This window comes from Acipenser ruthenus, chromosome 7 (genome assembly GCF_902713425.1).
Source record: "Acipenser ruthenus chromosome 7, fAciRut3.2 maternal haplotype, whole genome shotgun sequence".
In the NCBI taxonomy this organism is placed as follows: domain Eukaryota; kingdom Metazoa; phylum Chordata; class Actinopteri; order Acipenseriformes; family Acipenseridae; genus Acipenser; species Acipenser ruthenus.
Genome location: NC_081195.1, coordinates 66290705 through 66306210, shown reverse-complemented (window position 1 = coordinate 66306210; position 15506 = coordinate 66290705). Strand labels below are relative to the sequence as shown.

The 15506-nt window shown below is 41.3% G+C and overlaps 1 protein-coding gene across 3 annotated transcripts in view; it reads right to left on the bottom strand.

The window, feature by feature from the left end:
* LOC117415951 (receptor-type tyrosine-protein phosphatase R-like) overlaps positions 1–15506 on the bottom strand; it is a 56006-nt gene that overhangs the window by 10215 nt on the left and 30285 nt on the right. For all 3 annotated transcript variants that reach the window (XM_059027639.1, XM_059027640.1, XM_059027641.1), the window contains 3 exons: positions 13253–13515; positions 3221–3407; positions 2223–2307 (listed from right to left, as the gene is read on the bottom strand). In XM_059027639.1, coding sequence (XP_058883622.1) covers positions 2223–2307; positions 3221–3407; positions 13253–13515 — 535 coding nt within the window. The remainder of the gene's footprint in view (positions 1–2222; positions 2308–3220; positions 3408–13252; positions 13516–15506) is intronic.

The window sequence follows — 15506 nt, the reverse complement described above, 5'->3', positions numbered from 1 at the left end:
CCCATCACCATAAACACCTTGGGCTTGCCATGAGTCTGAAGGCCAGCATACTGTACACTGGCAACTTGTGTTGCGTAAGGTGTGGTCCTCTGTGGACTTGAAGTTAAAACGTCTTGTATTAATTGTGTCAGTGCAACAAAATGATGGAATACATGCAGCTTGATAGCTGTGCCTTCACCAGTGTAAACTGTAACCTGTTTGCTGCAACGCTTCTCTTAACACTGGTTTCTCTCTCTGTGTATCTATCTTGTGTGGTTGAAAGCACACTCAATGCATACTACAACATGTCAAGATTTTATAACATATCTTGTACATTTACATGTTAACATGTCAATCCATATTCTAAAGATCTACCAATTCCTTAACAAGAAACTCCACACAGACAGACAGACAGACACGCACCAGATTGCTGTCATAGTGTCGCCCAGTAAACAATGGGCCAGAACACTCTGTTTATGAAAAGGGGGCCTGTTCAGCTTTGCTTATCTCGGTCCTTCTTGTTTATGTTACAAAGTGCTTTAGCCCTGGCAACTGAAAGAGCAGGGTTCCTGTCGAGGCTTGGTGTTCCTCGCAGTAAATTTAATAAAAGGAGGAACAGCGCTGAGCAGCTATTGATAACTGAATTTCCCTTTTGCTGTGTGGGAAACGCTGGGGCCCAAGCGGAAGACGATAACAGTCCAATAACTAGGTCCAGCTCAAAGATCATTATATAATAATGTAATGTCTCCAAAACGGATCAGACAACAAGAACAGCCAGTATTGCAGAGCTCCAGTCCCTAATTGTATTATTCTTTCTGCTCGTCGAAGCCAATGGAAAGAACAGCTAATTTCACACACATTAACCTTGAACTGGAGGATTGTGGTGAGCGCAATGAAGCTGTTCCTCCTTGTCTTTCAGCCCCCTGCAATCTGGGACAGTTCACAATCTCAGCAGCGCAAAAGGATGGAAACCTCCCCTTCCTTCACAATGCACAGCAATAATTAGCAGTTTCCCCAGGCAGCCAAGGCCAGGCGACCTTGGGGAAAAAAACCCTCTCCAGCAGCATTTCAAAGTCACCTTCAAGATACACTCTTTTAGTGACCTTTAGAGTGAAGGTATCATAAGGGTGAAGAAAGGCAAACCAGGAGCTGCTGGTCACCAGTACACCGTCTTTCTCTCCTAGAACCCTAGCTTTGAATATACACAGGGCGTCCCGTAAAAATCAGGCAACTTTCAGTTGGTATAATTATTAATATACATTGGGGCAGAATGACTACTCGTTTGCCAGAGTTGAATAGTTAAGGTAAAAAACTAGTAGCTAGTAGCAACTTAAAAAAATTAAAAAAACATACATACATGTATTTGATAATGTCTGTTTTGCCATTTGTGTATGTACAGTTTGTAACACTTTGCTGTCTGTGCACTATATTTTAAATCTGCTTGGAATTAAAAAAACAAATGCTTCTTAATGTTCTAAAATGTAATTTGTACTCATGGATTGCAACCGCAACTGCAGCTGCACTTGAAACCGCACACTTCACAACTGCTTTCCGCGTAATTCAAACAGCTGTATACAGTCTGCTAGCCCAGAGCATTGCCCTAGTAAATCTCAAACCCTTTTTAAAAGGGAACCCATCTACCAGAATAGCCCCAGTCGCATTGTTGAAGCGCGCCTGCAGATAGGAAGCCCTCGCCAGCGCTTGAGATGTGAACTCCTCTCAATCACATGCAGCCAAGCACATTTCTAGGAGCACATTCATTGTTTGTTTTTTCCGCTATGTAGGCTGTTTACGGCACCAGCCCCATTGTGTAATATCTATAGCACTATATTTATACTAGATCATGATATTAAAATGCATGACCAGGAAAGACAGTTTAAATGCTCCCATTTCAATTGAATTCTATCTTGTTGTTAACATGAAATTATTTTTGTTCTCTACAGCACCAATTATATAAACACACACACACATATATGTGTGTGTGTGTGTGTGTATATATATATATATATATATATGTGTGTGTGTGTGTGTGTGTGTGTGTTTGTATATATATGTCATTGGTGCTTGGACTGAGACTATGTAGAGAACAAAAATTGAAATGGGGAGAATTGTCCCTTTAACTTGTTTTTCAATATGGGCGATGACCTATACACATAAAGTTAGTATCATTTGAAAGTTTGTATTAAGCACTTTTCAACAGCAGCAAGCTGGAATGACCCAATACGGATCTCTGCACATCTTACTTGGTAAAATGGTCTTGTATCGGTTTTTGGTTCCGTGACTGGGAATGTCCAGTTCTTTGGGATCCACAAAATTCATTGGAATTTCCTACAAGAACAAAAGCAAATATTACATAAAACTTCGGAAATCAGCAGTCGTTCACTGCACTGCAGTAGAACTGTATTACAAAGTCACAATGGCCTTACTATGATCACTGCATGATACTGCATAAATACTTCACTGTATCTTGGTAAGGATATGAAAGAGACCACCACATTGAATGCAATGGGAGTCCACAGGGGTGCCATCTGTTGGGGGAAGGAAGGACTGCATTTCAAATACCCAAAAACAAGGTGCAGCAATCTGTAGCAGCAGAAGCATCCATGGCAGGATAAGAAGAGCACACCTGGAATTACAACATGCGGGTCTGACCGTCATGAACATGTGATCATGTGTGATTCAGAACCGTACAACAGAGAAAGCACACTCCTGCTGCAGTCTAGGAAAGATATCTCCACTCAAGACGAGAGACTGACTCTTGAAGTTGTGTATACAGCTATGGCCAAAAGTGTTGCATCAAGTAGAATTTTAGGATTGAGACATAATAAAAATAAAGAAAGCAACTATATGAACATAATTTAGATTTTCATTTAAGATCTTGTAATCAAATAAACTACAAAATGATATCGCAAGTGTCTGTCGGAAGCCATAATAGCAGTATTTAGATTTCGAAATGTCGCATTTTTACATTTAACAGTTTTTCGTCAAATATGTGGAAAACTACAAAGCGGTACGTAATTCAATATGTCAATGTAATATTATTCAGCAGGTTTCATTCGACTTCATGAAGCAAAATTAGTTAATTCTATAGCGTGATGCAAAACCTTTGGCCATAGCTGTAAAGCACAGAAGTCTCAGCTCTTTCCAAGTCCTCAATACTGTGTTGAAAGATATCTCCAATCAGAAATGCAGAGCTCTAAATCTATATCCATGTATCACGTGAGCTGGTGACAGACATTACCGCAAACTCTGCGTGCAGCCGCTGGGTGTGGAGCGCAGCCTCGCGGAGCTGCTGTCTGCTCAGGGCCCGATGTGCAGACTGAAGGTACTCCATGGCAACCCTCTCCCGGGGGGCAGGCGCGGCACTGAAGGGATCCACACTGCCCAAGACACTCATATCCAGGCTGAGTGACACATTGGAGCCCCGCCTGCAGGAAGCAACAACGGTTAGCACACACACCTTTTATTAGCAGTTGCTCACAATCCAAGAGTGCATATCTGAGATGTAAACAAGGCTTACTATTCTTAATATAACTCTCTTGAATTTTCTCCATGCTTTAATCAGACTCGTAGGGCCACATTTTCAAAGGGCCAGTCTTTAGTTTACTCCTATTTTTTTTAAAGAGGTAAAACACCTGTTCATTTTACAAAACTAGAACCATATAACCAAGTTATACATTTCAAGTCACCTTTAAGCGCTTTCAATGCGTTTTGTTTTTAACTTTCTAACATTACCCTTGTTTTTTTCCCCCGTTTAAAAAAATAGGAGTTAATGAAAGAATGTGTAAAGGCTTTTCTGGAGACTTTTAGCCTTGCATGTGGGTACAATCTGAGAAAATGTTAATTTATCAAATGAAATATTTACTATGGAAGTAGTTTCACCTTTAATGGTATATTTGCAGTAATTAACTTGCCTATTGCCACTTTTTTTATATATCCCATGTGCATGGAATCCTATGTAGGTACACTTGCTCATTAAAAAACCCATAGAAAGTAGTAAAAATCCCCTTTAAATTAATAGAATTGCATAACAAGGCCTACATATTATTTTATAAACATGGGGGAAAAAATAAAAATGTGCCAATAGACACATTATATTTCACTTTTGTCACTTGTGGGCAAAATTCACATCTTATAGACTAATTTCCCCTTTAGCCTATAGTTTAATGTTGTCATCGATTTTGAGGATTGTATGTGTGCTATGGTTTTGAGACAAATCTATAGCTGTGAACTGTGCCAGAAAGGAGTCTAATCTGTATGCCTGCTCCATTAGGATTGCAGATTGATTCAAGGCCTGATGAAGTGGATACACCCTCAGTAATTGGTGCCAATTGATCCTGTGTATCTTCCTGGTCGATGCAGCTTCATCACAACCTTCATTCAGTGTTTGAGATGTCAGTACAGCTTCATCACAGCCTGCATTCAGTGTTGATACTGACTGATACAGAATGCCCATATTTTATAGCCAACTAATAAACAGCTTCCAGGTCTTCTGGACAGCACCTTGGTCTTGCCGCTCCTTTGCACCACTGTCATACGATGTGCTAATTTACATTGGAATGCTTCCTAAATCAAGAAGCCTCATTTGTAATACCTTTACTGGTTTTATCCATACCATTTGTGGTGAGTGTTTAAGGATAATGAACTACTTGGAAGGCAGATCCATGTCCTTTACGCATTATAGATGGTAGAGGCAGAGGATACCCAGTCTCCAGGTTCAGAAACAAGCTCTCTGCCTGCTGTGCTAAAAAAGCCAGGTTCCATCAACAATGCGGTCAGACTCATCAATATACTGTTAAACCCATTAATCTAGCAGAGAGAGTAATTAACAACCTGCAGTCTGTTCTGAGCACTTGTATATACACGTGGAAGAGAGAGTCATTTACAGCCTGCAGTGCCTGAGTGGATCTTTGTTGCATACAATGGGGATTTTTTTGGTCTGTTTGAACAACAACATTAGAAAGCACAGGCCCAGGCTTTTGAATGGCCCTGCGGAGTGGCCTCCCTGCTCATGGAACAAGACACTCGGGGATTATGTCTTGTAGGGCCACATATCCTGAAGAAAGTACATTTAAAAACCCAGGAACATTGACGAATTACAAGGAAGAACCTAAACAGAATATACAAAAAAATAAAATAAAATCACAGCCAACACTCTGGGCTTAGCTAATTGGAGTCAAAGAGTCACCATGTACCAAGCCAGTGGAGGAGCGCAGTTTGATGTTCTGTAATATTGTCATATGGTGGGTTGTTTGTGATGTGTCTGAATTGACAGGCTCAACATTAAAAATATGTGAATAAATTCTTGTAAAATTTGTCGGGAGGGGGTGTTGCATAAGAGCGATGCATAAAAGGTTTATCATCCTTCAAAAGGAAGTTTCACCTGTCTATTACAGGACAACACCTGACCCGATGGTTCAATTAATAATTAGCTGGCTCCCTTCCAGGACTGCGTTTGTCCTAAAATTACTCCTAGGCTCACCGTGCTGAAAAAAAACCCAAGAGATTTTCCAATTGTTTACTTAAATCGCAATCAGTTCTTTAAATACTCTCACCAATGTTTATTCAGTGCGGAACGCCCAGATCTCTGATCCTCTGTCTTTTTTAATTTAATGGGCTGGGATTTCGCTAAAGCTGAAGAGTCGTTGCCCTTTCCCCTTGGCAGCGCGGATGAGGGAGTTGTTTCCTTCTGTGCACTTCATCCCTGCTCCCCAAGCCTGGGTCTGCAGGCTGCTCTGTGCTATCTGCAGAGCTGCAAGCTCTGACCGACTCTCGCAGGTGGAAGGAAGACATTAATTAACTGGAAGAGAACAGTGCTGGCTGGGACAGCGGGCTTGGGAGCCATGTCTCATCTCCAAGATCAAATTCACACTACAAACAGCTAATCAGCTCTGCCATTCCCAAAGGAAAATGAGCCGAGCCAATCCCAGTCCAAGCACAGCTAAGTTAAACACAAATAACTGCACACTCCACATTATCCCTGAAATTGTTTATTTTGTTATAAAAACAAAAAAAAAAAACATTAGTACTTTAAATAGCCTAAATCTGTTTGTTCAATTCAAGACTAATAATTTAAAAATGGAAAAACAAAAAACTACTTTGACTACTACAAAAGAAAAATCACTTCAACTTTAAGGAGAGGTTTCAGTGTTTATTTTTGAGCCAACTCAGTTAACTTAAAAATAAATATGTTTCTCTAAAAAGCTGTGCTGTATTACAGTACTTTGTGAGCTTCTCAAACAAGTAGTACCATGTCTATAAAAAATAAGCTATGAAATGAATTCCTCTGTTAAACTCAGGTCAAACACACTGCTAACACCTTCATACAGTAAATCACACTGTCAGCGCTGTCCGTTAACACACCTAAACGTCGTGTGACACAACAACATGCTGTTTTAAAAAACCCACAATCGCCTCTAAAATCAGCAGACCATACAGTAATAAGAAGCAGCAATATGGAGCCCTGCTCTCGGTGTAAAGTATAACAAAGGCATTCCAACCTCAGCAGGTCAGACTGGGCAGAGGAAGTCGCTTTGACAAGCACTTCTGGACTAGCCTTTAAGCAATGAGTATCTAGTGGGGACAGGAACCACCCAGTATCCTGAGGAGGAAACCAGCTGACATAAGAGTCCTTTCAGCTTTTCCCTTTTAATCACGCTTTCTAATGTAGTGCCAATGGCTCTGCAGTGCCTGTGATAAGCCAGTACAGTACATCTGAGAGAAAGGACTTCTCACACATGCTAGGCTGCACAAACCATCCACTTGGTCCTGTCGATTACTCCCCCGCTCAACCTAAATTTTAGCACGCCATGGGCGGTTTGGGATGAAAAACGACACACACACACACACACACACACACACACACAAGAACACAAAACACACGCACACAAGAACACACACACATGAGAACACACACACGCACACACACACGCACACACACACACACAAACAATTAAAAGTTGTGGCACACAATGCATTCACAGGTTATGCTAAAGATATATTTCGAATTATAAAAACAAAATGCATTCTAGTCCCTGCACCACAGAAAGGACATTGTGGATATGGACAGAGTCCAGCAAAGAGCAACCAGACTCATCCCAGAAATAAATGAGTTTTGAAGAACCCAAAACAGATTTTACACATTTTACACTAATATTTTACAGCTTTTATCATAATTTAAAAAAACTGAAAAAAACTTGTTAATATTAAGGTAAATTTACCATAAAAATAAGGTATTTTTCTACAGTGCAGTCTGCTGTTTTTTTTTTCAAATAGTCTAAGTCTCATATAACTGCCCCACCCTACTGAGGTGGCTCATTTCTTGTTGACATGTGATTGCACAACCGCAAGCCAGCTGGGAATACGGCACTATTTCCCTATATGGTAAAAAAAAAAAAGAAATACTGCTCCCAATGATAAACAGAAGTCAGGTTGCAGGAATTCAAGGAAACCACCACCTATTTTTTATGTATTCCTGGTAATGGAAACATGTATGGGAGACAAACTGTAATAGACACATCATTGGCTCTAGTAACAACAAAGTTTGACAAGTTAGCAACCAGTTTATGATATCGAGTTCTGGATGCAACATTGGCTTCCTCAGTCAACAATGTAAATGCCATTGGCTAAACTGAGTTTGCTCAACGCCATGGTCTTAATAATAACACCCGTGACAAACAAACAGAATAAATAGCTCTGCAGCTAAGAGCTCTGGGTGATGCTGGGTTCATAGCAACAATGAAGGCCCTGGCACTCTGTATCTGGGGACTCTGCCAGCAGGCCAGCACTGGCTAACAGAAACATACATACAAACCGAAGCACAGTATTTAACTGGCAATGAGGGAAGAGAAGCGCTGTAGTGATATGACTGGATTTGCTATGAGCAAATATGCCAACAGTAATATTTTGCAGCAACAAAATACAACTTTGTCACCATTCTGGGTGCTTTTGAACTGGCTTTGGTTATGTTTGGAGAGTCCAAACATAATCAATACTACTGTCTATCTATACACACACACACACACACAAAAAAACCAGAGCCGCTCACAATGATTGCAAACATCATAAAGTAATAAAGGAAATTCAAATGATTTGAAACTGCTCTTTAAATTCTGAATGGAGTTTGGTACAATATACTACGATAGCTGATGTGGTTAATATATATATATATATATATATATATATATATATATATATATATATATATATATATATTATGGAAGTGATGTGTTTATTTCCTCATCTTGGCATGTCCAGTGAATTATGATTTCCTTAACAGTGTCCCTATGTCTTTTCAGCACATTCCTTAAACTTCTTTCTCACTTTTCCTGTCCAAGAATGGGATAGTTCTTGACTTTGACCAGGCGCTAGCCTGTGCACTCATCATTCTGCACGCATGAAGTTTTTTGCAGACTCCGGGTAAAAAGTAACTCCTAATAAAGGAACTCAATAGTCAGCAATGCCTAGAAGGTACAGAGTAAACAAGACAACGTTTTTTTTTTTTTTTAATCTCAAATCTAACAAAAGATTACTATTTTTTAAATTTCAGATTTAAAAAACAACACACATTCAAGCATACACATTCACACAGGCACACATAAATACTATTTGCAATTCATTTGCAAAGCAGTTAACATAACATTTGGTTTGGGTGTTACTAAAACACACCCATATTTCCAAAAATTATAAGCTAATAAAACTCATGCAAACCATTTTTTGCTCCATCCTCTCTTTGGAGGATAAAACACCGAATTCGGTATGGTCTGGGTTTCGACTTTGTGTGCAGTGAAACAGGAAACAATGAGAAGATTCACATGCTGCAGAGCAGCGTTAAAATCTGTAGTTTTATAAAAGGAAAAACACAACGCCAGTCTTACAAAACCTTCAACAACCAACCAAGCATGTTCATTTAAGAGCTTTAACAGTGGCGCTCTCACTTTACAGCAAACAGTGTTGAACTGGAGTAAATGTTTAGCGACTCAGATTCAGTCAGTAGTGAAGCAGTTACTGCCAGTAGACTGGAAGGTAGGAAAGGAAGGAGTACATTCATAACAAGTGAAACACATGCATTATACCACCCTGTACCCAACCCTAATTATTGTACCACAGATCCCAGTCAGATCTTGAGAATCTCAAAAACCCTTTCAGTGAAAACACATATAAAAATAAACAGCACACATTTTTTTGTATGTTTATAACAAGCAGTAATGTCTGTGTCAATTAAAACATTAGTACAGGGCACCACCGCCAAACACTGAATACCAACACACTATAGGCATCTTTTCTAAATTCGGAAACCTCATAAAACATTGAACCCCATGGGGTAAAAGACAGAATAGGGTATCTAACGTTACAGAAATAGGTCAGCCTAAAAAGAATGACCAGAGCCGGAGCACTGCTATCTGGTTACACAATGACACACGGGGCGAGACACCGTAAAAGTGCTCAAATCAGTTCAGTTCATGTTCAGCCAAAACGGAAGAGCGTGTGATGGGAAGGGGCGGAGGAGACAAGCACAATCAACAGCCCAGCAACCAGGGCTTCCTGTCACCATGGGAACCGGCCCGATTGACAATTGCAATTTCCTGGGAAGCTGAAACTGGTAGTGACCTTGGCAACCCGAATCAGCAGAGCAGGAATGAAGGAGAGGGTTGCCATTGGCGATGGACGGCTTTTCTGTTTTATTCTGTGGCGTGCGCTCCAGAAGGGACCCTCTTAAAGGCAGTTCACCTATCTCTTTCCTGCCTTCTCAGCACTGCTGTTTAATGTGACAGGACAACGACCCCTTAATGAAGGCTCTGACATCCATCAAAATCAACCTAAAGGAAAAACAAGACGGACACTTGACTTACGCCTTCAGGAAGCACAATACTTATCCATGCAGCTTTTATAAAGGCACAGTCCGTTGTCTCTTAGTACCATCGTGGTTAAACAAGAGCTACTTTACCAGTAGGAGAAACATTTATTGAAGTAATTTATAAAAGTTTTAAAAGGACAAATCAACAAACTCAAATGAATTTACAGCATGTAGCTCATTTCAGAGTTTATCCATAAATTGAAACGCAGTCCAATGAACGCTCTCCATTCTCAATGTGCTCGTAACTTTGAGGTTCTACTCCAATGAAATGATTGTCATCATGCAGGGATGGAAATAACCCATCCCAGGTTTTACTATGAGCTTGATTAGCCCCAGTGTATAGGTAACAAGCTCAGATGTGGATCAAACTGCTATGCAATGGGAGTCTTATTTCCATCCCTGTCATGCAATATTCAAGCACAGCTTTTATGACAGCATCACAGCATAATTAAGGGTGTCTTCCACTTGTGTTATTTTCTATTTAAGTCATCATACCCATGTAAATAAAAACGAAAAGTTTAAAGCACCCATGTGGCTTCAATAGACCTCCAAGTACATTAGGTACACCAGAGAGTAACCATTAGCCTGCCCCCTGCAATACTCTGCCCCTAGTGGACATATGAAATATCACATTTGTTCTATGTAATATTTCTTACTGATTTATTTCTACGGGAGGCAGTGTTGCAGGGGGACAGGTTTATGGTTACACTGTGGTGCACCAGATGTGCTTGGTGGCCAGACATGATTCTAAGAGCTCTATTGATGTCACAGGGGAGTTTAAAATTCCTGTTATATATATATATATATATATATATATATATATATATATATATATATAAAGAAAAGACAGCAGGATGTGATGACTGAAACAGAAAATGATCCAATTGGATAAATTGTGCATACCTTTTGGGGTATTATAAGTAAAAACACAGTCATTGATTTAAACTGCAGTCCAACTGTACCTTGTTATTGTCTACTGCAATTAATTATACTTGCTTTAATTTAAAAAAAAAACTCACATATCTATTGCCCCATAACAATGTAATCAGACAAATTACAGCTAATGAGCACATCTTACTGTAAATGAATTTCATCAAACTACAGCTGCTATATTATTACCTGACGAGCAGTAAAGGTATGCGTGTCTGGGTCTGTTTGCCATTCAGTCTGGGTTAAATGAGAATGTAACATTACATCCATTCAGCAAACACTTCCTCTGAATGGAAATACTGACCCTGTCGCTGCTCTTGCCCCTACTGTTTGACTTCAGTGGTCTTACAAACACAGGTATTGACTTTCGAACAAAAGTAAATATTAAGAAGACTTACCATAGGTAATCCGTTCATATCACCGTCATCAAAATGACTCGAAAGGAAATTTGAAAATTATTTGAAGAAACGTACTATCTGCGGCTGTCTGCAAGGTTTCAGATTTCATTTCCCGCTGACATATTGTAAACTCACACCACTTTCAAAAACTACCGTGAGAATGTTAATTAAAAAAGGGTGGATTTCATGTGTAATTGGTATAATTCTACCATAAGCATTTCTTTAATAAAATAAATAAATAACTAAATAAGTGTAACTGCTTCAACTCTCCTCTAGATGTCACTGTTTCTTTCTCTTCCATCAGATGGAATACATTACAAAAAATACAACCCTAAGAGGAACAGCAGCTTCAAACCACAGACCAAGCTCTTCTAAACTGTAGAGGAACAGCTAGTGTGGATGAACAGCAGAAACCACTTGAAGGCATCAGGGCAAGAACACTGCATTAACCCTTTACTGAGCACTGTTCAGTATAACAATCGTCCAAAATGTCTTGTTTTTTTCTATTTTTGTTTTGCAGATTAAATATTGATTGGCCCAGCTAACCATATTGTGACAAGGTGTGCAGTGTGTTATGCAAACAGCAGGTGGCAGTGCACTCCCTTTATGTCCATAGAGATTTGGTACTCGTACTGTATCCTAATAAGCATGGGTTGGGGCTCTGTAACCATGGTCTGTTAGAAGTTCAATTGCAGTCGGGATTGTCCCTAGAGCATCCATGTATTGAGCAACAAGGCTGTGCAACAGGCTGCTCGTTGACATGTTATAGGGGCCAGACATTGAACTGATTCTTTGGGGTGCAAGCTTTCTGTTTGTTGCTTTGAGTCTGTTAGAGTTGGTCACCACTCAGAGCAGGGGCCTGGCCTCAGGGTAGCCACATTTTTCAATTCTAGTTCAGACAGTTTACCCTTCAATCCCTTGCAGCAACTTGAACTCCTTGTGCGGCTCTTTACAAAACAACTCAACATGATCCTAGGAGAGTCTTTCCCTCTAACAAAGCAAACAGCTTTATGCCCGGCAGGTTTAACAGACATGCACAGTACAGAGAGATAACAAGTTTATTGCTCAAGTTGTTTACCTTTGAGAGCTGGGTTTGCCATGAAAACTGCAGTTTGAAAGGGGCTGCTGCTTCGCTGTACTGTACTCAGTGATTCACTCCAGATATTATCTTCAGGAAAGTATATTACTAATGCAACAAGCTGTAGTACAGTGTAGTACAGTGTAGATACAGTGTAGATACAGAGTAGTACAGTGTAGATACAGTGTAGTAAGAATAGATACAGGGTAGATACAGGGTAGATACAGGGTAGTACAGGGTAGATACAGAGTAGACAGTGTAGATACAGTGTAGTAAGAATAGATACAGTGTAGATACAGTGTAATACAGGGTAGATACAGTGTAGCTGCAGGGTAGTACAGTGCAGATACAGGTTAGATACAGTGTAGTACAGTGTAGATACAGAGTAGACAGTGTAGATACAGAGTAGATACAGTGTAGATGCAGGGTAGTACAGTGTAGATGCAGGGTAGTACAGTGCAGATACAGGGTAGATACAGTGTAGTACAGTGTAGATACAGTGTAGTACAGTGTAGTACAAGGTAGATACAGTGTAGTACAGTGTAGATGCAGGGTAGTACTGTGTAGATACAGGGTAGATACAGTGTAGTACAGTGTAGATACAGAGTAGACAGTGTAGATACAGTGTAGTAAGAATAGGTACAGTGCAGATACAGTGTAATACAGTGCAGTACAATGTAGATGCAGGGTAGTACAGTGTAGATACAGGGTAGATACAGGGTAGATACAGTGTAGATACAGTGTAATACAGTGCAGTACAATGTAGATGCAGGGTAGTACAGGGTAGATACAGGGTAGATACAGGGTAGATACAGGGTAGACAGTGTAGATACAGTGTAGTAAGAATAGGTACAGTGTAGATACAGTGTAATACAGGGTAGATACAGTGTAGATACAGTGTAGATTGGGGTTAAAAGAAACATTTTCTATATTTGCACTGTTTCAAAGACAGATAGGAACAAAATATAGAAAAATGGACATCTTAAACAAGTCTGCACTTTCTAAACTTACCTCTCCTGGAGGCCGGCAGATTTCATTTTGAAGGGCGAGGGGCTGGCGGACAGGCAGGGTTTCATGTCGGGCGCAGGCTGGCTCTGGGGGTCCGCACCGATGCTCACAGCTCTGGGCGCTGGCTCGGGCTGCACCATGCTGTTGAAGATCTGCACCTCGGGCTTCTTCGTGGGCAGGGGGATGGGGGCCAGGTGGATCTCCCGGCTCTGCTCCTTGTACTGCTGATCAGGGAACTCAGTTTTCTCCTTCAGCCGGTACAGGACCTACATGCAGAGAGATAGAGAGAGAGCGAGAGAGGCTTTAAGAAGGTGACCATGGCGACATCTGAAAAGGTGCAATTCAGTATTGACAATAACCTAAGACTGAATGCAGACAGTGAAGCTGTATTTTGTCCAGAACAGTGTGACCAGAGAGGATTTTCAACTTTATAGGAACAGCTAGTAGTTTAGTTCAAACTACTAGCCCCGCTCAACTTGTGACCTCTACAAATAAGCACAAAAGTATGCAGGTGGGCCAGTCCATCCACATGCAACGATTGTCATAATCCATATAAGGCTATTGGCAAGATGATCACACCTCTGTACATCAGGATAGACCCATCACCACATTAACTCTGGGCTTGCCACGAGTCGGATATCCAGGACTTATCAGGGCACTTCAAAGCCTTTCATTAACCTTCAGCAGGATGTAAATTAGGCACCGGATCCCCAGAGAGCAATGAGTGTGATAAACACCAGCAGCACTGCACCTCCTCCTCCCTCCACAACTCCTGAGTCCCAATGAGTGTGATAAACACCAGCAGCACTCCACCTCCTCCTCCCTCCACAACTCCTGAGTCCCAATGAGTGTGATAAACACCAGCAGCACTCCACCTCCTCCTCCCTCCACAACTCCTGAGTCCCAATGAGTGTGATAAACACCAGCAGCACTCCACCTCCTCCTCCCTCCACAACTCCTGAGTCCCAATGAGTGTGATAAACACCAGCAGCACTCCACCTCCTCCTCCCCTCCACAACTCCTGAGTCCCAATGAGTGTGATAAACACCAGCAGCACTGCACCTCCTCCTCCCCTCCACAACTCCTGAGTCCCAATGAGTGTGATAAACACCAGCAGCACTCCACCTCCTCCTCCCTCCACAACTCCTGAGTCCCAATGAGTGTGATAAACACCAGCAGCACTCCACCTCCTCCTCCCTCCACAACTCCTGAGTCCCAATGAGTGTGATAAACACCAGCAGCACTCCACCTCCTCCTCCCTCCACAACTCCTGAGTCCCAATGAGTGTGATAAACACCAGCAGCACTCCACCTCCTCCTCCCTCCACAACTCCTGAGTCCCAATGAGTGTGATAAACACCAGCAGCACTCCACCTCCTCCTCCCCTCCACAACTCCTGAGTCCCAATGAGTGTGATAAACACCAGCAGCACTCCACCTCCTCCTCCCCTCCACAACTCCTGAGTCCCAATGAGTGTGATAAACACCAGCAGCACTCCACCTCCTCCTCCCCTCCACAACTCCCGAGTCCCAATGAGTGTGATGAACACCAGCAGCACTGCACCTCCTCCTCCCCTCCACAACTCTTGAGTCCCAATGAGTGTGATAAACACCAGCAGCACTCCACCTCCTCCTCCCTCCACAACTCCTGAGTCCCAATGAGTGTGATAAACACCAGCAGCACTGCACCTCCTCCTCCCCTCCACAACTCCTGAGACCCAATGAGCAGCCCCCATGCCTTTCTGTTTGTTTCCCTGTTTACAATTCCCATAGCAAAAAGTTACATTTGCCTGTTGGTGTCCTTTTGCTTATGACTGTACAGCCAATAACATCAGTGCTGTTCAGTGTTAGACTGCGCTGCTGCTGCTGCTATGCTGCCATGCATTCCTAAATTTATGGGGACTTCTCATTGACTCTCACTATATTTTTATTTACTATTTCTAACTCCAATCAGAGAAAACTCCACACAGGCTGAAAGGCAACAACAAACTTGGGCACTTAAAAAAACAAAAAAAAAAATGAAGGCATAGTTATGAGATGTGCCTGTGCAAACACACTGCTCATGAGAAGCAATTCCAAACCACAGGAAAGGGTTACCAACTTCCATTGAGCAGCTCAAACAACAGGAATACCGACTACAGAGTGCAAAACACACTTCAGATAAAGATAATTTCAATTACATTTCAAAAAGATCCATTTTTTAGAATGTTAGAACTTTTAAAAATGGCAAGGGCATCAATTATATTAATCATAGTTTTG